Source organism: Brachycentrus maculatus, unplaced genomic scaffold, assembly GCF_059751285.1.
Source record: "Brachycentrus maculatus isolate JH-2025_06_01 unplaced genomic scaffold, ASM5975128v1 h1tg000039l, whole genome shotgun sequence".
Taxonomy (NCBI): Eukaryota; Metazoa; Arthropoda; class Insecta; order Trichoptera; family Brachycentridae; genus Brachycentrus; species Brachycentrus maculatus.
This window is the reverse complement of record NW_028280793.1, coordinates 907605-932721: the sequence shown is the minus strand read 5'-3', so window position 1 is coordinate 932721 and position 25117 is coordinate 907605. Positions and strand designations below refer to the sequence as shown.

The following is a 25117-nucleotide window of genomic DNA, read 5'->3' as shown; positions in this document are numbered from 1 at the left end:
TACAGTGCGATGTGGGGGAGTCTGGATGGTTCCATTCTCTTTACATGCGCATACCATTGTCTCCTTCGTTGCCTTCCCCACCTAACGACATCTTCGATCTCGCATATTTCCCTGATCCTGGCGTTTATTATTCTATCTCGAAGACTCTTGCCTGATATGCTTGTCAGAAATGAAAACACTAAGAAGCATGATATTTTGATAAAATCTGCATATTATTTTCCTTTGTATTATTTATTTCTTCTTTCTGGGTCCTCCTTCCCCTTCTTTCCATTTTTCTCCGGTTAATTGCTGCTTGCAGCCAGTTTTTACCCCCCACAGGGACAATGTCGTCAGACCATCTCTTTTGGGGTCTTCCGACAAATCTTTTGTTCTCCCAAGATCTCCATCGTAGGATTCTTGGGGTCCATCTTGTGGGGTCCTGCCTTGCAATATGTGAATATTATTTTTTTAAATGAATAAAAAATACAAACATCAATAGTCTTGATAAAATGCTAATGAAGTAGTTTGTCATCGATTTCTTAAGGGTGTACTATCAAATACACATTTCATTACGTGACTGGCTGAGCGAGAAGGCAAACGTGCACATTTTTTTTAGAATATATTTTGGTGATTAAAAATTGTGTCGAGATGGTTTGGACATGTGGAACGAATGAGTGAGGAAAGAAGGGTAAAATTAATTTATGAGGCGAATGTAGAGGAAGCCATCATGGGTAGAATTGGTGGATGTTACACGAGTGTAAAGTAATCACTTAAACCAGCCTATGAAGGTCGTAAGCCCTGTAAATGCCAGGACTTCCATATTCTTCTTCATCTATGTTGAAATGTCATTTTTATGGATTACGTCGACATAACACGGCAGTACACAATTTGCTGTTATATAAACTAAAGAAAATAAATAAAATAACACAGCAGGAACACAATTTTCTAGTATATAAATTTAATAAATATTTTTAATCTGATGGTTACGTGATCCTTTGTTGTTGTGAGAAGATAAAAAAATAAGATATTTATCAAATTTATCACATTCTTTAATTACTCATTCTAAATAATACTGATTTTTAATTAATACTCGATTTTGGCATTGGCTACAGGGCCGCCTTGAGAGACGTTAAAATAAAATTAAAAAAATATTGATAAATAACAAAAACAGGACACAAGGCCTACACCAAGAAGAAAAAGAAAAATATAAATATGAAAACTTGAGTAGTGATCATGAGTAGAATTGGTGAATGTTACACGTCTAAAGTGATCACTTAAACAAGACTATGACGGTCGTAAGCCCTGTGAATCCCAGACTTCCATATTCTTCTTCATCTATTTTGAGTTGTCAACAAATAATGTGAATGAAATTGAATTTAAAAAATAATAATAACAGTTACCCACATAAAATGTGTCGGGTTGTGGTCCCGTGGTTAGTGTCGCGGACTCTTAAGTCAGAGTTTCTCGGTTCGAACCCACTCTACCACAATTTGATACATATTTCTAATAATGATCCGCTAAGGCTCTCAGAAATAGTACGAAATTGAAATATTTGTGTAAATGATAAAAACACAAATATTTCTGTCTAAGAAAAAATAGTAAAATCTTTAGAGCCGCCACTGTGAAAAATCACTGAAAAACTCGAATCATCATACAAACTGAAAATGCTTCAATCCATTCTGTTCTGAGCCCTTTTTCACGTTTGAAATGCATCGTTGAGGATATTTTTCTCTGTCTAGACGCGATAAAATAAGGCTAGCACATTGATAACCCAATAAGCTCCTATTGGAGAAGAATGTTGATTGACGGGCATAAGCGAAGAGGCGAAATGCGAACTATATCGCTCACTCCTTTCAACAACGTCATATATATCAAAAAACTTGATTTTTAAAGATTAAAAATGTAATGAAATGTATTAAAAATAAATATCAAGCCAATTATTTATCTTTTTTCTGTGCAACAGATCGGCTGTCCAAACTTAAAACACAGTAAGGGACATTTTTTGCAGTAACTTTTTTTGCATTTTAAATAAATTATACTTAGTCCAAAAATTCAAAAAAACGTACTACAAAAAAAAAATGTCCCTTACTGTGTTTTGAGTTTGGACAGCCGAGATCTTTGTAGGTAAAACCTGAATATTTTTTCTCCATTTGAAAAATATTTTGTTCATTAAAAAAAATAATTGAACAAAACTTTTTTAAAAATGCAAAAACAACACTTTTTGCCCTGTCGCGGATAAATATTTAGTTAAAATTATGCCTCTTTTGCTGAGATATAGTACATTTTCTGGGCATTCCGAAAACATGCATAACTGAAGATTGACGATTTTTGATATATGACGTTGTTGAAAGGAGTGAGCGATATGTGTTAGAACATGGTACCTAGAGATAATCAGCAGTGCCATACTCCGTACGCAATTCACAGTTCAGTTGCATCCAGCGGCCAGTCGCGCGCTGTTCTCGACTCATACAACGCGCGAATCTCTCTTTATATCGTGCAAAACGTAAACATTGCCGCGTGTTTCGAATACAAAATCCACCGACACAGTATTTTCACAAGACAACGCTGAGATTAACGTATGACAAAGAACCAACGCGGGTGTTTCAATTCATTTTGGTGATCCCAAATGATCTGTGACGAGGATGTGTAATTTAACGATTGTTCAATTGTTCTTTATTGGTTCTGATAATGTAATTTGACGCTTTAAAGAAAAAGAAAAAAAAGTGTTCGTATATTACAAATGTATTTTATTATTTTAATATAATCAAGTGTTTTCAGTTTTTTACTGACATTTCTTGGTGAAACTGCATTTAAAAAAATAATACAACAACCAGTTTTTTTCTACATATATTTTATTTGACCAGTGACTAGGTTTCGTAGTTGCCGACGTCATCGGACTGGAGGGAGCCTAGACAAAATTCTGTGTTACACTCGTATATACACAACAAGGCAAGGGTTGAATACCGTGATTTTATATACATTTTCTGACTAAATTAATTTAAATTGAATGAATTTAAGTAGTGCATTATGTTAATAGTTACATTTAATTTGAAGTAAGGTTTTTAAGTATGATTTTATCTTTAAAAAATTCTATTTTTAAATATAATGTTAATGTTGGTTTGTTCAAAATCTTAAGCCTCCTAACGCAATACAACGATTCCTTTGAAAATTTGACACAACGTTGTATTCAAATACGTATTTTCCATAAATAAAAATGCAACAGATTCAATCATTTAATAAGAAGTCAAAATTAATATGTCTTTAATAAGAAGTCATCCGTAAAAATGAATTTAAATTGAATAAATTCATTCGGTCAGAAAAATTATATAAAATCGTGGTTTTCAAGCCCCGCCTTGTTTTGTATAGGGTCCGCCATCTAAAGTTTTTTTTTTCAACTAGTGCTTATTTCGTGAATGGTAACACTTAGCTCATGTCTGATTTGACAGATAATTAGTTTTATCCTTCCGCTGAGCGAATATGGTTGTGTATACGCTTGAACAACGCTGGGAAATATTGCGACATTACTTTGAAAATCATGGTAATGTTGCAGAATGTGTGCGAAAATTGCGTACGGTTTTTGGAAGAAGAGAAGCACCGTCAGCTCCGTATGTTCGTTATCTTGTGAAAAAAGTGAAAGAAACTGGCATCCTCATCGATAAACCAAAGCGTGAAAAGCCAAAAACAGTGCGTACACCCGAGAATATCGATGTTGTGGCAGAAAGTGTGCGTGAAGCGCCATCAACATCAATTCACCGTCGTTCTCAACAATTGAACATTTCGGAGACATCATTGAGACGAATTTTGCATAAAGACCTTGGTATGACGCCATACAAAGTCCAATTGGTTCAGGAGTTGAAGCCAACTGACCATCCAATGCGTTTTCGCTTCGCTGAGTGGGCCTGCGATCGACTTACAGAAGATGCCGATTTTGCCAAAAAAATCATCTTTTCGGATGAAGCTCATTTTGATCTTGGCGGGTATGTAAACAAGCAAAATTGTCGTATTTGGGGCACAGAAAACCCGCACGCATACATTGAAAAGCCGGTACACCCAAAACGAGTCACTGTTTGGTGCGGATTTTGGTCCAGAGGCATAATTGGGCCATTTTTCTTTGAAAATGAGCAAGGAGTGGCCGTTACAGTCAATGGCGATCGTTATCGGGCCATGTTGAACGGATTTTTGTTCACAAAAATTGAAGAGGAGGATATTGGCAACATTTGGTTTCAACAGGACGGCGCTACGTGCCACACAGCCGAAGCTACACTCGATGTTTTGCGCCCTGTTTTAAAAAAAAAAAAGTTATTTGGCGGACCCTTTACATAACATACACATTTTGTCTAGCCTCCCACCAGTCTGATGATATCGGTAACGACGACACCCGGTCACTGGTCAAATAAAATAAAACTGGTAAAAAGAGTATAGCTGTTGTTTTATTATGTTAATAATTAAGTGCATAAAAAAATACAATTTATCTTTATTTTATCTTATTTACTCGATAAGCGTTTTATATAAACATGTTCATATATTAATACTAGCGTGTTGTGACGTTTATAAATTAATAAAAAAATTATGTTTGATTGAATAATCAATTTGTTTGGTGTTAGTGCGGCGAGAAAAGTAGGTACATTTGAGCTGAGGAGAAAGTAAAAGTAAGTCATTGTATAATGGGTTTATGTAATGAATTAAGGTTCTAAGTAACAACATCATATTTGATACTAATATACTTTCTAATAACACTCCGACCCCCTCCGAAGTGTAAAGCCGCTTATGCACTGCACGGAATTTCACCGTCCGGCAGATCCGAAAAAAGTTGGGCAAAAGCACAAGCCATCCGTTTTATATGCTAACTGACGTGCCGGACGGTAAAATTCCGTGTAATTCCGTGTAAAATGCCCTAATGGTCACAAGTAAGTAAGTATGAAGACTGAATCACAAATAAGAATGAAAAACAAAACTAACACATGGCAAAATATAAAACAATTAACGGGTATAGTATAGGGTTATCCAATAAGAGGTTTCATTTTGATATTTGAAAAAAACTGGTATATTTTAAGATAAATCAATGAATATTTATGGCATTGTTAAGAGAAAAGTATGCGATTGACGATGGAAAACGATATCAGCCAAATGGCCGCCACGGCTACGGCTGCAGCACCATATCCTTTTCATGAAATTTTCCATGACCAATTCGCACATTTGCGGCTGTATGTCCTCGATAACTCCACGAATTCCATCTTTGAGGTCTTCAATCGATTGTGGAGCATTGACATGGACCTTATCTTTCACGTGGCCCCAAAGAAAAAAGTCTCAAGGTGTTAAATCACAAGATCTCGAGGGCCAACTGTGATTACCTCTTCGAGAAATAACACGGCCAGGAAATTTTTGTTGCAAAATTGCGATTGTTTCGTTGCTTGTGTGGCACGCAGCGCCGTCTTGTTGAAAATAAACGTCGTCCACATCAATATCTTCCAATTCCGGCCATAAAAATCATTAATCATAGCTCGATAGCGCAATCCATTCACCGTAACAGTTGCACCAGCCGGCTGCAGCCTCACCAGATCGACGAGGAATCGACAAACCTGGGTTTTCGTCAACACTGCGGGCTACAGCAGCAATATTCTCAATTGTTCTTGAGCGATGCACACGGTTTCGATTCTTCACATCACTAAGTTATCCCAACAGATCAATTTTTTTAACAAGTTTCACTATTGCTGGCCGAGAAGGCGCTTCACAACGACCAAAAAGTGCTTTAGTTTCGCGAACTGTGACTGCAAATTTTTATCAATTTCAATGCGTTGTTGAAGCGTGTATCGTTGCATTTTTATTAATCGCGTAGTTTTTACTTGTCAAATGTCCAAAGATGACAGCTTCAAAAGTGGCAGCTGCCCAGATGGCCATCTATTCAAAATGAAACCTCTTATTGGAAAACCCTATAAATAGGCATATAAAAAAACATAAGGTGAGAAGCATTTTGAAAGGAAACAGATGAGAAAATACAACTAATCACTTAAAAAAAACACTGGGTTTTAAATTATATATGTCAGTCAGCTGGTTAATTTGGGTATAGGCAATATATGGAAATTTATAATATTTGTATTCGTTAAGTATGGTATTTTTGTCCGCCTCCGTAGTGTTATGGTCAGCACGCTCGGCTTCCATGCTGGGGATCTCGTGTCGATTCTCAGGGGGGGGGGTGGCAAATAAATATAAGTGATTTTCCATTATAGTATTTATTTAATATCACCCTGGACTGGTGCCTGAAGCTGAGAGCTGATCACCTCTCTTTCGTGTGTTAACTATATAGATAACACTGTGTTTATATGATGCAGTGCCTTATGCACCATCGGGTGCGGATAAGGGTTTGAAGAAGAAGTATAGTAGGTTTTTAAGTGATAATAGAACTTTTTGGTGTGCTTTATGGGCAGGTGGAATTATTGGCGCATACTTTTTTAAAGACGATGCAGGCCAGAATGTTACGGTCAATGGAGAGCGCTACAGAACCACGATTATTGACTTCTTCGTACCTCAGTTGAATGGCATTGATGTGACAGAGCTGTGGTTTCAACGAGATGGCGTAACATGCCACACGGCGGGTGCCACCATCAATTTAATGCGGAGAATTTGAATTTGCATACCTCTTAAAAAACATCTACATAATACGAATACTTATTTTAATTATTTATGAAGTCAAAGTTTAACACGCGTGAATTTACATTTCTCTACAAAAATATTCAAATGATTACGCCATTAACGTAATAATACATAGGTGACACATAATAACATATGAATTAATTAACTTCAAAATATTCAGTCATCTTGATAGAAGTTCCACATTGTAAAAAAAAGTTCAATCCCACCAATTGATTATTCTCACGTGTTATTATTGGCTAATAAATTAATATGAAAAATTACAAGACATTCTTTTTGAAATCTGTAGAGAAGTAAGGGAGATATGAAGGTTTAAACTTTAGATATTTAACTAACTAACTAACCATCACGCCGCTTCCCCGCAGGGGTAGGCGGAGAGAATCGAACGCCACACCACTCTGTCTTTGTAAACATTCTTCGCCTCTTCATTCATGCATCTCCTCATACATACCCGACGTTTATTACGACTCCTGACCCGGCCGCTTTCAAGTATTTGACGTACCTGATTGTGCCAAGTTTTCCTCGGTCTTCCTCTGCTTCTATTTCCAACTACATTCTCCTCAGATTTGTTTAACCGTTCTTTCTTCACTCATACGTACCACATGTGCAAACCATCTCAACACACCTTTCTTAATTTTATCGATAATGCTTATCTCAGCCTTACATTCTTTCTTTATTTCATCATTCGAACATCTATCAAACATCGTTTTGCCACACATTCGTCTGAGGGATCGCATTTCGACTGCATTCAGTCTGCTTTCATCCTTCTTTGCAAAAGAAAATGATGAATGAAAATATTGATTATATCGGCTGTTATAAACACAAAACGAGTCTTACACAATCATTTATTGATTGAGTATGTTAAATTATATATTCCTCCTGAGTGATAAATACCCTATTATAAAATTGATGCAAGAAATATTACTTTTCAATAACACTGAGTGTTTTGATATGTTTATCGCATCCACCTTTCCTGTCTTTACTATCCTAACTGGAGATAATTCTCAGTAAAAAATACAGGCTTTGCACTTTATTCCTTTAAATGTGATACAAACGCAACATGATTCGTTATATATATATACATTCATCGTATATATATAAATATATTTATATATATATATATATATATATATATATATATATATATATATATATATATATATATATATATATATATATATATATATATACATATACACACACACACAAATACAAACAGTAATACGAACGTATGAGGCGAATATACCTGTTAGGTAGTTGGTGATAGAAGCAAAAGGAGACCGAGGAACTTGCCATGATCGACAGTTTCAATTACTTGAAAGTGGCACGTGTGGAAGTTATCCCTTGACCAGCCCATGACAGGTTATAAGCCCCGTAAATACCCAGACTTCCATATTCTTCTTCATCTATGTTGAGATATCAAAATGAGTTGTTTAATCTTTTTGTTACAATACAAGGTCAATTTTGTAACAGGATCACAGAATACGTGCATATGTGAACAAACTAACTCAATTTGACTGATAAAAATGTGACCTACAATCATTTATAAGAAAAACTTTGTCAGTTTATTTTCAAAGGAGGTCATCAATACTTGATAACCTAACGTGTTGTCGAATGATGTTCGCCTGGTATTACTGTGATACCCTAACAACTTATTTTCAACTTTACCCTTGCCATATGTGATGTGTGGACCAAACTGTATCCGGGGAGAGAAGTCTATTTAAATTATTTTGTTATATCACATCTTGGGTATACTGGCAAAAAACCTTATCTCTTAAATCCCTGCTTGAATAATCCTTGTATTTAATTTAATATAATAAATTAAATAAATAACTATAAATTAGGAATAATCCTTGTAATTAATATTTAGTTTGGTCCACACATCAGGTTTTAGCCTGAATAAAATACCCGCAATTAAGCATAAAGTTGAATTTACTTTTAAAACCACACAAATATGACATTTCAAACTACATAGTGTATTTTGCCAGTTTACAGAATGTTCAAAACTTTATAATATGCATCATTGAGTCAAAATTGCGTATTTTCGTGTTGACTTTTTTCGCCAGTATACCCACGATATTATATTTCAACATAGATGAAGAAGAATATGGAGGTTTGGCCATTTACAGAGCTTACGACCGTCTTAGGCTTGGTTAAGTGATCACTTTACACACGTATAACATTCACCAATTCTACCCATGATTGACAACCACACTTAGGGACAATCCAATCTTGATATATAAACATTTAAAATTACTGCCGGTACGTGGAATATTGTGGATGAGTATCATCGTTAAACAAAAATATCGAAATCCTTTAGTACACAACCATGATACACGATTTACACACAACGAAGGTTTGATAGTCCCAATAATTAACAATAAATATGGGAGTCCAACACTGCAATATATCGTTTCGAACATTTTTAATTTGTTGCTGACGGTGTTAGAGGTCAAAAATATGGAACTAAGGCAAAATAAAGGAATGGGTAAATGATCAAGAGTGAATTTTATGAAAATTGTAAAATGTTTATATTCTTAATTTTTTTCTCTTTTTTGTGTGTATATTAGGTTAAAATCGGTAAAAACAATGAAAAATGTATTAAAAAAGAACTCCACCGACAAGACACACAAGGTGGCTTGGTGGGTCTCTGCAAAAAAAAGGTTCTAAATATGCATAAATTGTGATAATTTAAATGCAAACAAATAAAATAAAATAATTTATTAATAAAATTAATGGAAATAAAATTTTTGGAACTTCTAGATATATTGGTAAATCTCGTAAAAATAGTATGCTTGAGTCAAAAATTCACATTAATGGTGTGGTTAGGAAAGTTTTTATTAAGCAGAGACCCTTTCCATTTGTGAATTATATTCACATCCTCGAGAAACGCTTAAAAACATGATTTTAAATTTATTTAAGCTTATAATTTGACCAGTTAATTTATTAACAACATTTTGAGTGTGTCCAAATACTTGTTCACTAATCTGGATTATCTCCAGTTAGGAGAACTCCTAATTGGAGATAATCCAGATTTGTGACGAGTATTTGGACACACTCAAAAATGGATGCATAAAATTGATTTATTGTAATACATATTACATATATAAGTGAAATATCTAATATTCCCGATTAGTAATATATGTTAACATGTCAAAAAATATTATAAAAAAACCTCCCAATTAAAGATAATCCAGATTTGTGAACAAGTATCTGGATACATTTAAAATGTTGTATGTAAATTTTAATTTATGTATTAATTTTAAATCAAACACAGATTTTTTGAGTCTACTATGTTGGATTTTATAAACCAAAACACATAAAAAATTAATACTGTGAAAATTGTTTCGCCTTGTTAGGGCATTATCAAACGAATGGTTAAGTGATCACCATTAGTTTGGTAATGCCCTAACAAGGCGAAACAATTGTCACAATATTATTTTTTTATGTGTTTTTGTTAATAAAATACACTAAAAGTAAGTAGACTCAAAAAATCTGTGTTTGATTTTTTATTTTTTTTAAATATATTTACATTTTTATTTATAACATAATACATTTGAATCATTTATACATAAGTATGGAGAACTTTTATATTTCGATTCGCTGTGTCTCTCCATAAAAGAGTCTGTGCTTTTGTGCTTGGAAAGGGACTTACACTCGTGGTTTAATGTTATATAATAAAAGATATAATAGTTTTATATATATATATATATATATATATATATATATATATATATATATATATATATATATATATATATATATATATATATATATATATATATATATATATATATATATATATATATATATATATATATATATATATATATATATATATATATATATATATATATATATATATATATATAACGTGGTAATATTTTCCTTTTGAAAATTAAGTGTAAATAATATGTAAAGTGGGTGTATAATAATAAAATAAACAATGTGTTGCTTTGTAATTAAAGTTTATTCTTAATTTATCTTTATAATAATTTTATATCTATCTATCTATCTATCTATCTATCTATCTATCTGATTTTGACAGTTAATAATATTATCGGAAGTCTTTTGTTTTATTGTGAGCGACGCATGCGGCATCTGGTGGTAGAACTGTTTTATGTAGGTACTATTTGTAAGTACTTAATAAAATGTATAGGTAGGTACCTAGTTATTTTATTACATCTCCCCCCTTGGGGAAGAAAATTCATAGTAAAATTTTCACTCGTCCTCCGGATCATCTTCTTGTAGTGAAGGGACTGGTATAAGTTTAGTGATATGATAAAGTTTTTTTTTCTTTCTTTCTTTTTTCCTTCTTTTTTTTCTTTCTTTTTTTTCTTTCTTGTTTTTTTTTTCTTCCTTTTTTTCCGTTTTTTTTTTCTTTCTTTTTTTTGTATTTTTTTTTTCTTCTCGACCCTTTTAAAGTAGACACAGTTTTTTTTTAATCCATTTGTTTTTTTCTTTTGAATTCCTTCATTTTTATTCTGATCTCTTAAAGTATCTTCTAATTTAACCAAATTTATAACTTTTAATTGTTCATCTGCATTTTCATTCGAGTTTAATACTGGATTCCTGCTTAGACAATCTACTTCGAAATTCTTCTTTCCTGGAGTATATTTTATTTTATATTTTGTAGAAATTTTTTCCACATTATTTTTATTTTCATTTTTCAAGCACTGTTTCTGTGTTATTTGTATGTCTTCATTTTTATTCTGATCTTTTAAAATATCTTCTAATTTAACCAAATTTACAACTTTTAATTGTTCATCTGCATTTTCATTCGATTTTAATACTGGATTCCTGCTTAGACAATCTACTTCTAAATTCTTCTTTCCTAGAGTATATTTTATTTTATCTTTCGTAGAAGTTTTTTCTACTTTATTTTTATTTTCATTTAAGCACTGTTTCTGTGTTATTTGTATGTCTTCGTTTTTATTCTGATCTTTTAAAATATCTTCTAATTTAACCAAATTTACAACTTTTAATTGTTCATTTGCATTTTCTTTCGATTCTAACACTGGATTCCTGCTCATACAATCTGCTTCGAAATTCTTCTTTTCTGGAGTATGTTTTATTTTATATTTTGTAGATTTTTTTTTTACATTATTTTTATTTTCATTCTTCAAGCACTGTTTCTGTGTAATTTGTAAATCTTCATTTTTATTATTAATCTTATCATCCTCCTTTGTTTTAAACCAGCACATTGCTTCAGAGTGATATCGAGTTCCCTTATTTAAATTTTCACAAATCTTACATGGACTTTTATCTTTAATTTTATCACTAGTTCTTAGATTTCCACGTCTTCTTTGTTTATCTTCTAATCGTTTTCTTTGATCATCTTCTAATTTTTCTCTCTCACTCCGAACATATTGTAGTAATTGTTTTAATACATCTAATGTTTCATAATCCATTTCCAATTAACAAAATAGTCGTTTTATAACGTGGTAATATTTTCCTTTTGAAAATTAAGTGTAAATAATATGTAAAGTGGGTGTATAATAATAAAATAAACAATGTGTTGCTTTGTAATTAAAGTTTATTCTTAATTTATCTTTATAATAATTTAATATCTATCTATCTATCTATCTATCTATCTATCTATCTGATTTTGACAGTTAATAATATTATCGGAAGTCTTTTGTTTTATTGTGAGCGACGCATGCGGCATCTGGTGGTAGAACTGTTTTATGTAGGTACTATTTGTAAGTACTTAATAAAATGTATAGGTAGGTACCTAGTTATTTTATTACATATATATATATATATATATATATATATATATATATATATATATATATATATATATATATATATATATATATATATATATATATATATATATATATATATATATATATATATATATATAAAATTAATACATGAATTAAAATGGAGTTCTATAAATTAAACGCCGAATCAATAAAAAAAATTAAATGTTGTAAATTTGAATCGTCACACAGGTTAACTATTATGTTTTAACTGCAATAACGAGTTAGATTTCATTTACAACTTGACCTTTTTCACATTTTGAGGCCAACAAGGTATGCGTAATCTAATAACCATTCTCTTCGTACTACCATGTCTCCGTACAATTTATGAAGATGAAGGAGTACATTCATAATACGAACACATGGGCATCTATATTGTCATCTCAACAAAGATGTAGGAGAATATGAAATATTTTTGACATGACTTATGACCTGTCTTCTTCAATCTTCTTCGATCTCTTATCCGCACCCCAATGAAGGGCACTGCATCATATAAACGCAGTGCTATCTCTATTATTTTTGACATCTCATCAAAGATGAAGGCATGGAAGTCTGGGCATTTACGGGGCTGACGACCGTCATAGGCTGGTTTAAGTGATCACTTTACACACGTGTAACATTCACCAATTCTACCCATTATTGACAACCACACTACTCAAATTCTTGGAAGTTGTGTATATATGAACCAATTTAGAAACCTTGTTCTTGAATCACTAGAATTTTACTAGAGACATCTGTTGGTGAGATGTAAAGAATCTATATTGATCTATTATTTTAATAGAGAATGATCACCTAACCATTTAATAGATAATGATCACGAATTTAACCGCAGTAACGTAGAGATCCTTAAAATAATTAATACGAAAAGCCATAAACTGCAACATTTTGAAACAATAGAAATTCATAAAAATATAAATAACAATAAACCCATAATTAACAATGTGACAATGACTAAAGCGTCCCCCCTATTGTCTATGTTCCCACTCATAAGAAATAAAAATAAAATAAATAAATAAAAATAAGAAAAAGGTCCTACCCCCACTTCAACCTTCAACGTCCCAAGGACCCACCTCTAAAATTTAGAATGAGGTTCACATACGGTGTTTGAAAATGATGCGGAATGTATCGAAACACGTGTCACAGTAGATTTTAAGAAATAGTGGTATTTACCAAGTAAAAAAAAAACGTTGGTGCATAGGTATGTTCGATACTTAATGTAATCTCGGGAATGACGTGACCAATTGATCCCAGATTATGGATATGTTTTTGTCTTGGCTGTAAACGGGTTTCTGTACATTTTGGAACAGACAAGAGGCGCTGTAGTCGAGATATACAAAAAAAAACTTATCTCTCAGGAACCAATGAACCGATTGACATCAAGTTTTGGAAAAATGTTATTCTGGCCCTAATACAGATTCTTGGAACCGGATCCGATTTGCACCTGATAGATTATTATACATATCGCTCACTCCATTCAAGAACGTCATAAATCAAAAATCGTCAATTTTTAGCTGTGCATATTTTCGGAATGCCCAGAAAATGTACTATATCCCAGAAAAAGAGGCATATTTTTAACTAAATATTTACCCGCTATAGGGCAGAAGTGTTGTTTTTGCATTTTGAATAAAAGGTATTGTTTAATTATTTTTTTAAATGTACTTAATATTTTTCAAATGGAGAAAATACCTTCAGGTTTTACCTAAAAAGATCAGTTGCACACTAAAAAGTTTAATAAGTGGCTTAATATTTATTTTTAAAACATTGTATTGTATTTTTAAACTTTAAAAACGTTCTCCTGAAAGTTTTTTGATTTATGACGTTCTTGAAAACTTGAAAGGAGTGAGCGATATATATATATATATATATATATATATATATATATATATATATATATATATATATATATATATATATATATATATATATATATATATATATATATATATATATATATATTTATATATATATATATATATATATTTATATATATATATATATATATATATATATATATATATATATATATATATATATATATATATATATATATATATATATATATATATATATATATATATATCTGGTCTCAATCCTGCGGATCGGTCTGCAGCAACAGACAACATTTCCTTCACCATTCCAGACTATTTTCCGACACCCTCTTCAGCTCCTCATACGTCGCGCAGCCCCTGTCCTCGTATGAGGCGCTTAGGTATTCGCGGCGTGGGCGTCCTCTGGCATTTATTCCCTCGATCGTCCCCTCTATTATCATGTTCAGGAAACCCTCCTGTCTCAATACGTGTCCGATCCATTTGTTCTTTTCAAGATAGTCGCGAGCAGGTGCTCTCCTTCCTCGATCAATCGTAGCACCTCGTCGTTGGAAATGGTCTCTCCAGGAAATCGAACGCATTCAACCTATTCTTATCTAATTCAGATAAGCACCATGTCTCGCAGCCATATAGTAGCACACTTCATACATACATTTCGACAAGAAGATTGCGTAGTTTAGATCTATATTATTTGATTGGAAAATCACTGATTTGCTGTTAATATCATTGTTTTATATTTGTATATGTATTTATGTATATATATATATATATATATATATATATATATATATATATATATATATATATATATATATATATATATATATATATATATATATATATATTTATGTATAGTATATATATATATATGTATATATATATATATATATATATATATATATATATATATATATATATATATATATATATATATATATATATGTATATATTTACATACATACAATGATAACAATTTAAAAATAATTACATAAAAATCACAACACTAAAAGCTGATAGTGTTGAGATAAACACGTGTTTTTTGTACGCTAGTAGCTACTCTAAAAACGATTAGATTGTGAAGGATTTTAATGTAGGTCCATAAATGTTGACCTTCAGATAGTAATAATTATTTGATTTACGCAATCACCTAATAAATCAAAGTCGCTAATATATCGACAATTATCCGTTATTCATTCATTTCAGCTGATTGTCTTCAGAAATTAGTCATCGCTCCGAAATTAACCTCGTCATTTTATTTTCTGTTTAAGTTTGACAAAGAAAAGTACATACGAGGAATTAATTTATCAGGTGTCCGTTAGGACCTAGGTCCATATTAATGGATCCTTCTTTAATAGCTGATGAATTAGAGCTGTAATACATATCGCTCACTCCTTTCAAGAACGTCATAAATCAAAAATTGTCAATTTTCAGTTGTGCATGTTTTCGGAATGCCCAGAAAATGTACTATATCCCAGCAAAAGAGACATATTTTTAACTTACCCGCTACAGGGCAGAAAGTGATGTTTTTGCATTTTGAAGAAAAGGTATTGTTTAATTATTTTTTTTAAATATACCAAATATTTTTGAAATGGAGAAAAAACCTTCAGGTTTTACCTAAAAAGATCTGATGCACAGTAATAAGGTCAATAAGTGGCTTGATATTTATTTTTAACATATTGTATTATTTTAATAAACTTTAAAAACGTTCTCCTGAAAAATCAAGTTTTTTGATTTATGACGTTCTTGAAAGGAGTGAGTGATATGGTAAAAAAATGTATGCATCTATGAAATAAATAAGTTCGTACAAAATGGAAAAAAAACAGCAACAAAAAATTTAGTTTATCAATATCTCAACATGGATGAACAATTTATTTTCATTTGTTCTATTTGACTTAAAAGGCATGATATGAAATATCTATCATTCCTCCCTTTTTATGGAAGAAGATGGAAGTCAGACCATCCCAGGGCTGGCATTTGATAATAGACCTGGCATTTGGCTGGCCATTATTGAACAATATTAAAAAATGAGCAGAATGGTGATCGTTATACAAGTGCATAAGTGATCGTAAGCCAGACTTGGTGCTCAGACTTAAATCTTCTTTAATAAAAGGGAATAATGATATATCGCTCACTCCTTTCAAAAATATCATATTTCAAAAGTCGTCAATTTCCAGTTTTGCATGTTTTCAGAATGCCCGAAAATGCACTATATCCCAGTAAAATTGGCATATTTTTAACTTAATATTTACCCGCTACAGATCAGAAAGTGTTGTTTTTGCATTTTGAAGAAAACGTAGTGTTTAATTATTTAAAAAAAAAAAATCAAATGGAGAAAAAACCTTCAGGTTTTACCTAAAAAGATCTGTAACACAGTAAAAAGTTCAATTAGTGGCTTGATATTTATTTTCAATACATTTTATTATATTTTTAAACTTAAAAAAACGATCTCCTGAGAAATCAAGTTTTTTTATGTATTTGTACTCGTATGACGTTGTTGAAAGGAGTAAGCGACATGTTTCATATCAAGTAGAGACACCTTTAAAATTGACATTAAACGTCGGACAATAGATAATTTACCCTGTAATTTGTTGTATTATAATTAATAATATTAGAATTGTTCTATTAAAAACTGGATTATTCACCCTACGGATGGTACAGTATATTAATATTGAAAGTCTCTCAACTCGAGATAAAGATCTATCATTTTTATACAAAAGAATATGGCAGTCTGAGCATCTTAGGGCTTACGACCTGGCACATGGCTGGCTTAAGTGACCACCTTTTGTACACTTGTTTAACGTTCACCATTATACCATTGAATGTCTATGCATATTGCATTAATTTTGGGTGTATATAGGCAATGCTCTTTGATCCCTTGCACGTGTTGGTACCAATTCAATCGATTTGCATTCTTATAATCAATTGTTCAAATGAAAGTATCTAAAATTAGAAATGTTATTTTTGGCTCTATTCGTATATATATATATATATATATATATATATATATATATATATATATATATATATATATATATATATATATATATATATATATATATATATATATATATATATATATATATATATATATATATATATATATATATATATATATATATATATATATATATATATATATATATATATATATATATATATATATATATATATATATATATATATATATATATATATATATATATATATATATATATATATATATATATATATATATATATATATATATATATATATATATATATATATAAATCCCTTGAGTTGATTTCTCACAGAAACGGCGCTATATAAATTTTCTAACAATATTAAATTACTGCTATACGGGAAAGGAAGTGAAGGAGAAACTGTGTAGTAGAAAAATACAAATGTCGGAGATATACTATCACTGCTTTTTGCCTAATTTCTTAATATAGAAATAAAATTAAGTTGTACCTTAATGTTTGTAATAAAACATGTCAACTTATGGTTTTATCTAATAGTATATGTTGATTTTGTCAAAAATATATGAGCGTAGTATGGTCAAGAACTATAAAATAGAATAGATATGTTCTTCTATGTATAAATGGCAGACATTAAGAGTACACCATACATCTTTTTGAGGTTTTTATGCAAATTACACCTATTTAGGCAGTATACAGCAAATTGTATTCTATAAATGACTACTGAATCAGCGATTAAAATACGAATTATTATTTTTATTTTAACACACACATAATAACAGCGAGTTTACACATTTCATAATATCTATTTATAAAATTATATGAAAGAAAATTTATTATGACATGCAATCAAATAACGGCCGAATGATGTGTGTATTTCAGATCTATCTTCTTTCATTATTCATTTAGGAATAGCTCTTTTGTATTAAATTTATATTTTAAATGACTTTATAGGTAGTAAAATGTGAAAACCCATGTGTTGTGCAACAGCTCATGCCTAGATGCCCAACAACCCTTGATGTTGAGTAAACAGCGCATCGAAAGGGCCGAGAGTTTCAAGTACTTGGGAGTGTACGCGACTGAAAATGGCAGCCTTCAAAAGGAACTGGGAGTGCGATTAGGACTCGCTGGGTCCGCATTTAACAGTATGAAGGCTGACTGGAGATCGGATTTATACTCGGTGAAAACCAAATGCCGCCTATACAATGCCTGCATTGCTCCTGTTCTCTTATACCTTACAAGGGCCTAGAGCAGCCGTGTACTAAGCTTTGAGAATAGGTGTTTGCGGAGAATCTTAGGCGTGCGGTGGTTTGACTTTGTGAGGAATGAAGAGATAAGGCGTAGGACGCAGCAAATCTTGGTCACAACTGTCATCAAGAAAAGGCGATTCAGTTGGCTTGGCCATGTACTCCGCATGCCTCCCGAGAGCCTTAATCAAGCTTGCCTCTTTTACAAGGCATCAGGTTCGCGCCGCCCAGGACGACCACTGCTGACAATTCGTCGGCAGTTCTCGTCAGAACTTCGGGACGCGGATCTGACTTGGGAGGATGCAAGGGAGCTGGCAGCCGACAGAAAAGCCTGGAGACAGTTTGTGGACTCCATATGCTCCACCTAGGGAGCGGATATGGTTATCATTATTATTATAGGTAATGGAAGCTGGTTGTACAACTTTGTTGCATAATAATCAGAGGTCCTTTGAACAAAAGTGGTATCTGTTTTTATTTGACGTGTTTATGTGTTTAGTTCTATGTACGTTGCCAAAAGGTGTGTTAATTGTAAATAAGCTTTACGTTTTATTTGAAATAAAAGTCTTCTTTGATATACGCACCCAGTGGCGCACAAGACACAGTAACGGATGTCGCTCACTTCTTTCAACAACGCCATATATTCAAAAAACTTATAAAAAGAATATAATAAAATGTATTAAAAATAAATATCAAGCCACTTATTGAACTTTTTGCTGTGCAACAGATCTTTTTAGGTAAAACCTTAATGTTTTTTCTCCATTTGAAAAATATTTAGTTTATTTAAAAAAATTTATTAAACAATACCTTTTCTTCAAAATGCAAAAACAACACTTTCTGCCCTGTAGCGGGTAAATATTAAGTTAAAAATATGCCGCTTTTGCTGGGATATAGTACATTTTATGGGCATTCCGAAAACATGTACAACTGAAAATTTACGATTTTTGATATTTAACGTTGTTGAAAAGAGTGAGCGATATATGCAGTGATGACATGATCGTAACTTAAATAGAGGCTAAATAGTCCTGCCCTTCAGGTACCAGTTCGATTTACTTAATATGAAATAAATATAGTAACTAAATTACTAACCATCACACCACTTCTTAACGGGGGTAGGCAGAGAGAATAGAACGCCACAATGCTCTTCTTTGCAAATAATTTTCGCCTCTTCCGCATTCATGCATCTCCTCACATATCCGTCGATTATTCCGACTCCTGACCTGACCAATTTCATTATTCTTTTTTAGGTACGTCGAGCTCTTCTTCAGCGCTTACTATGGATGAACAGGCCGAATGCTTGAAGCCTCTAAATTTCAACAAATTCAACAACACCCCACTTAATCTCAGCTTCCAGAACATCGTCAGTAAGGTCACATGTAATACAAGTGAGTTAATTCAATATTTATAATATAAAGGTCATCGAAGGTTCTATTCACCCCTTAAGAATTGCTTCTCTAATCAATTTTCAAATAGTTTTTTCATAAAAAAAAACTATATAAGTATATACAACATTTTGAGTGTGTCCAAATACTTGTTCACAAAATCTGGATTATCTCCAATTACAGGAGTTATTTTCATATTATTTAAATAATATGAAAATAACTCCTGTAATTGGAGATAATCCAGATTTTGTGAACAAGTATTTGGACACACTCAAAATGTTGTAAATAAATTATCTGGTCAAATTATAAGCTTAATAATAAAAATGAAAATGGTATTTTCTGGCGTTTCTCATGTGTGTGATTATAATCCAGGATTCGGATCTCACATACTAATATAAGAGTTTCTGCTTAATAAAAAAGCTTCTTTACATCTCACCAATAGATGTCTCTAGTGAAGTTCTAGTGATTCAAGAACAAAGTTTCTAAATTGGTTCATATATATAGAACTTCCAAGAATTTGAGTAGTGTGGTTGTCAATAATGGGTAGAATGGGTGAATGTTACACGTGTGTAAAGTGATCACTTAAACCAGCCTATGACGGTCGTGAGCCCCGTAAATGCCCTGACTTCCATATTCTTCTTCATCTTTGATGAGATGTCAAAAAATAATATATAAGTATATATCAATTTGACCATCCCTTCGCTTAGCCGTCACAGTGCTGAGTATCGATATATTCGTAAAATTCCATGTAGTGCACAAACGCCCTTCGTCTATCTGCCTAGTATTGGAATTGATATCAGAGACTTTAAGGTACTTTTTTTTTTATTTCAGGAAAGAAAAACAAAATAATTCTAAATGATGTGTCAGGAACATTCTACTCTGGACGTCTGTCCGCCATCTTGGGACCTTCGGGAGCTGGAAAAACTACACTCCTCAATATCCTAGCAGGTTACAAGTAAGCCTTGTATTTGCATAATTGAATCTGATGATTTATGAGTTAGTCGACCACTGTTCTAGACCAGTGGCTCCCAATAAGTTTTTCATGAGTACCACTTCAAGAAACACCTCAAACTCTCGTACGCCTTGTTGCGGAAATGATAAATACAAAATGAAGTTTTTTAAACATTCATTCCCATCGAAATTATTAGTAAAAAATATCAAACAAGTAAAGGAATGGATCTTTGTCAGACGCGAAGAATATCTAATTTAACATACTCAACCTATAAAGGATTGTATTAGACTCGTTTTGTGTTTATAACAGCTGATATAATGAATATTTTCATTCTTCATTTTCTTTTGAAAAATTTGCCTTCAAAAATTGTTATTTTCTTAAGTTGGCAATGAATGACGTCACAGAAACGATGGAGTTATTTTAATGTTGGTGTCATTGCTGAATTATTGGCGGCTCTATTTGTTGATGTCTATGGCCCACCCCCACCTCTCATATTTGTATAACACAAATGGTAGTGTAGTGGTAAACAACCAAATCCATACTACTACTATTACAGCTCTATAAACCATATACAATACACCATATGACGTCATAAAACGTTAAAATTGAGTTGAAGAGACGAGCGGAGGATAGAAAAGGGTGATGACTGACCATGAAAGAAGTGAACCAATCATCACACAGATTGTGAACCGCGAAGAAGGATATATCGATTATTCCTTATGTTTTTAATTGGAAAGACAGAATGTAAATTAGGGAACGATGAATTCATACCAAAAACGGGTTTTTTGCGTTCGTTGGACTGTCAGCCATATTGTTATTCGACTCAAAGTCCTCTTTTTTATGAAATTTATTTTTTATCAATTCTCTTAAGTAGGTAAGATATTATTTAAAATTAGTGTTTTTTTTTACCCAGGTATTAAAACGTAAGATTTGCATTGTTATCATTAATTTTCTGTAAAAAAATTGTAAAATTAAGACAAAAACAAATAAAATATTATTACATTACTTACTGATAACCCTTATCCGCACCCAATGGTGCATAGGGCACTGCATCGAATTGACGCAGTGTTAGCTTGATAATTACTTACATGAAGGCAAGATGATCTTACTCTTGCGCTTCAGGAACCAGTCCAGAGTAATATTAAATAAATATTACAGTGTAAAATCAGTAATATTTATTTTCACCCCCCCTGGGAATCGAACCCGGGACCTCCAGCACGGTAACTAAACACGCTGATCATTACACCACAGAGGCGGACAAATATATATATATATATATATATATATATATATATATATATATATATATATATATATATATATATATATATATATATATATATATATATATATATATATATATATATATATATATATATATATATATATATATATATATGTATATATATATATTTATATATATATATATATATATATATATATATATATATATATATATATATATATATATATATATATATATATATAATATATATATATATATATATATATATATATATATATATATTCATCATCCGCCTTCGTGGTGTAACGGTTAGCGTGTTTATCTACCGTGCTGGATGGAGGTCCCGGGTTTGATTCCCAGAGAGGGTAAAAATACCTACCATATATATATATATATATATATATATATATATATATATATATAATATATATATATATACAGTATCTACTCAATGAATTAGGGCCACCCATTATTTTTTTGAATACTCTGAAATCTTTTGGATTATTATATTTATTTTACATAAATACTTTAAATTTTCTATTGACATCTAATATCATGTATATTACCTTCAATAATATGTAAAATATACCTGGATTATTTAAGCCTTTACAAAATTTCAAACCCTTTTTTTGAGAAAGGTCCCTAATTAGCACAGGTAGACAGATAGTTGAATGTTCAAAAAATAGTCCTATCTCATTTATTAGTGAAGTTTCTTGAGTTCTAGTTGTTGTTTTGTTCAGAGAGGTTATATAGTTATCGTGTCTTGTGAAAAAAACTTAATTTTTAATTTTAGTTCATAAAGTATAAATTTTTTTTGTAAACACAAGTGTTTTTTTTGAAAAGGACAAAATGGGAAAAAGTAAAGACATTTCTGAGGAAAAAAAGTCTAGTGTTATAGTGCTACTGAAATTAGGAATACTATCTAATAGAGAAATTTCAAAAAAAGAAAACGTTTCTCGTCAAACAGTGGACAGAATTTCAAAATCAATAAAAAATCAGTCACCCGCCACCAGCAATCGGCGAAAGAACTGTCGTAGGATTAGAAAAACAACACCGAGGACTGATCGAAAAATCATTCAAAGTGCCTTAGAAAACCGCAGTGCATCAGCAAAAACATTAAAAATAAAATTGGAAGAAGAGGGTATAAATATATCGGTATCAACACTGAGGCGACGTCTTTACGAAGTAAATCTGAAATGCAGGCGCCCTGTAAAAGTACCAAAATTGACACCACGAATGAAAGCGGATCGATTAAAATGGGCCAGGCTACATCGAAATTACTCGGTAGATGATTGGAAAAAGGTATTTATTTAAATTGAATTTTCAACATATCATTTTAGTAAATAAACTTATATATTTGAATTAAACTTAAATTTTCATTATTTTTCAGGTCATCTTTAGTGATGAGTGCCGGTTAGAAGCCGTGACAGAGAGCCGTCGATTCGTCAGGAGAACACCAATGGAACGTTACAATGAGGCCTGTGTGGTAAAAGTTATCAAACACCCCCCTGCAACAATGATATGGTCATGTATTATTAACAATTTACCTGTTCCGTTGTTTTTCGTGGAAGGAACAATGAACCAAAATTCCTATAAGCAGGTCCTCGAACGAATTTTATTGCCCTTCTACCATACACTCGACCCAACAGAAGGTCCATACACCTTCATGCAGGATGGGGCACCTTGCCACCGGGCTAAATCAATAATAAAATTTTTGTCTAACAAAAATCTGCCTTTGCTCCCCTGGCCTGGAAATTTTCCGGACCTTAATCCTATAGAAAACGTATGGAGTATGTTAAAAAATAAGGTATACTCATTTTTAAATCCGACAGTAGACTGTCTAAAAAAAATATTCAAAAAATATGGTCAGAAGACGAAGAAATAAAAAAATGATAAAACAGTGCATTTTAAGTATGCCAAAAAGAATTGAGGCAGTTATTTCTGCCAAAGGTGGAAATACTAAATACTAACTATATTTATACGAAAATATATGCATAATTTAAGCGTAATAAAGTGTTCATGTGTAAATAAAATTCAATGTTGTTTTATTCAAGGTTTTCTCTGAGTTATTCCTGTTTGAATTGAGAAAATGCGCGAAATTCTGCGTGGCCCTAATTCATTGAGTAGATACTGTATATATATATATATATATATATATATATATATATACATATACATATATATATATATATATATATATATATATATATATATATATATATATAAATATATATATATATATATATATATATATATATATATATATATATATATATATATATATATGTATATATATATATATATATATATATATATATATATATATATATATATTTATATTTATATATTTATATATGTATATAAATATATTTATTTATTTATAAATCATATAATATTACGATTTTAATATAAATTTTAAGATCATTGATACACTTATTCATTCCACTCCCCCGGAAATCAAACCAGGGACATCCAGCATGGTAACCAAACGCGGTAACCACTACACAATATGGGTACAGTTAACCTTTAAACTTCATTATCTAGTATGCAAATTGGACATGTATTTAAGCATACATACATAATTTATCATCTTATATATAATATAATAATAAGAAAAAAAATGTAATTTGTGATGTGTCGTTATGTGACAACATAATAATACCAAATTGATTAGCCTGAGATACGGTGTTCTTAGAAATCGTTATTCTAATCATATATGTATGTACATTAGTTACATACTTACGCACAACGTACCATGTCGATCACTCCTTTCAAGAACGTCATAAATCAACTACTACTACTACCATCACGCCACACTCTTCTGTCCTGACATACACTCCTCGCCTCCTTCACATCCATACATGCGCTCCGATTACGCAGACTTTTGACACCGCCAGATTTTAGGTTCTATTAAGAAGATCATTAGATCTGATCGTGCCAAGTCTTTTTCGGTCGTCCTCGTTCTGTTTTCCCTCTCACATTCGCCACATATATTTTCTTAGTCATTCTCTCGCTATCCATTCGCTCCACATGTCCATACCACCGTAAATAACTCTTCCTAATCTTCTCAATTATTCCTCGTTCAGCCTTACATTCCTTTCTTATATCTTCGTTT

General features: G+C 31.5%; 1 protein-coding gene across 3 annotated transcripts in view; it reads left to right on the top strand.

Annotated features, from left to right (window-relative positions):
• Positions 1-2406: 2406 nt before the first annotated feature.
• The window catches only part of LOC148312471 (ATP-binding cassette subfamily G member 4-like), a 36273-nt gene continuing 13562 nt past the window's right edge, over positions 2407-25117 (top strand). For 2 of the 3 annotated variants that reach the window (XR_015839220.1, XM_088277119.1), the window contains exons 1-4: positions 2407-2704; positions 4515-4628; positions 19670-19807; positions 20636-20759. Coding sequence is in view for 2 of the 3 variants with exons in the window: in XM_088277119.1 (XP_088133245.1) it covers positions 19699-19807; positions 20636-20759 (233 nt within the window). In the remaining variant the exon portion in view is untranslated. Of the gene's footprint in view, positions 2705-4479; positions 4629-19669; positions 19808-20635; positions 20760-25117 lie in introns of all 3 variants that reach the window. The other variant, XM_088277120.1, reaches the window with a different exon arrangement.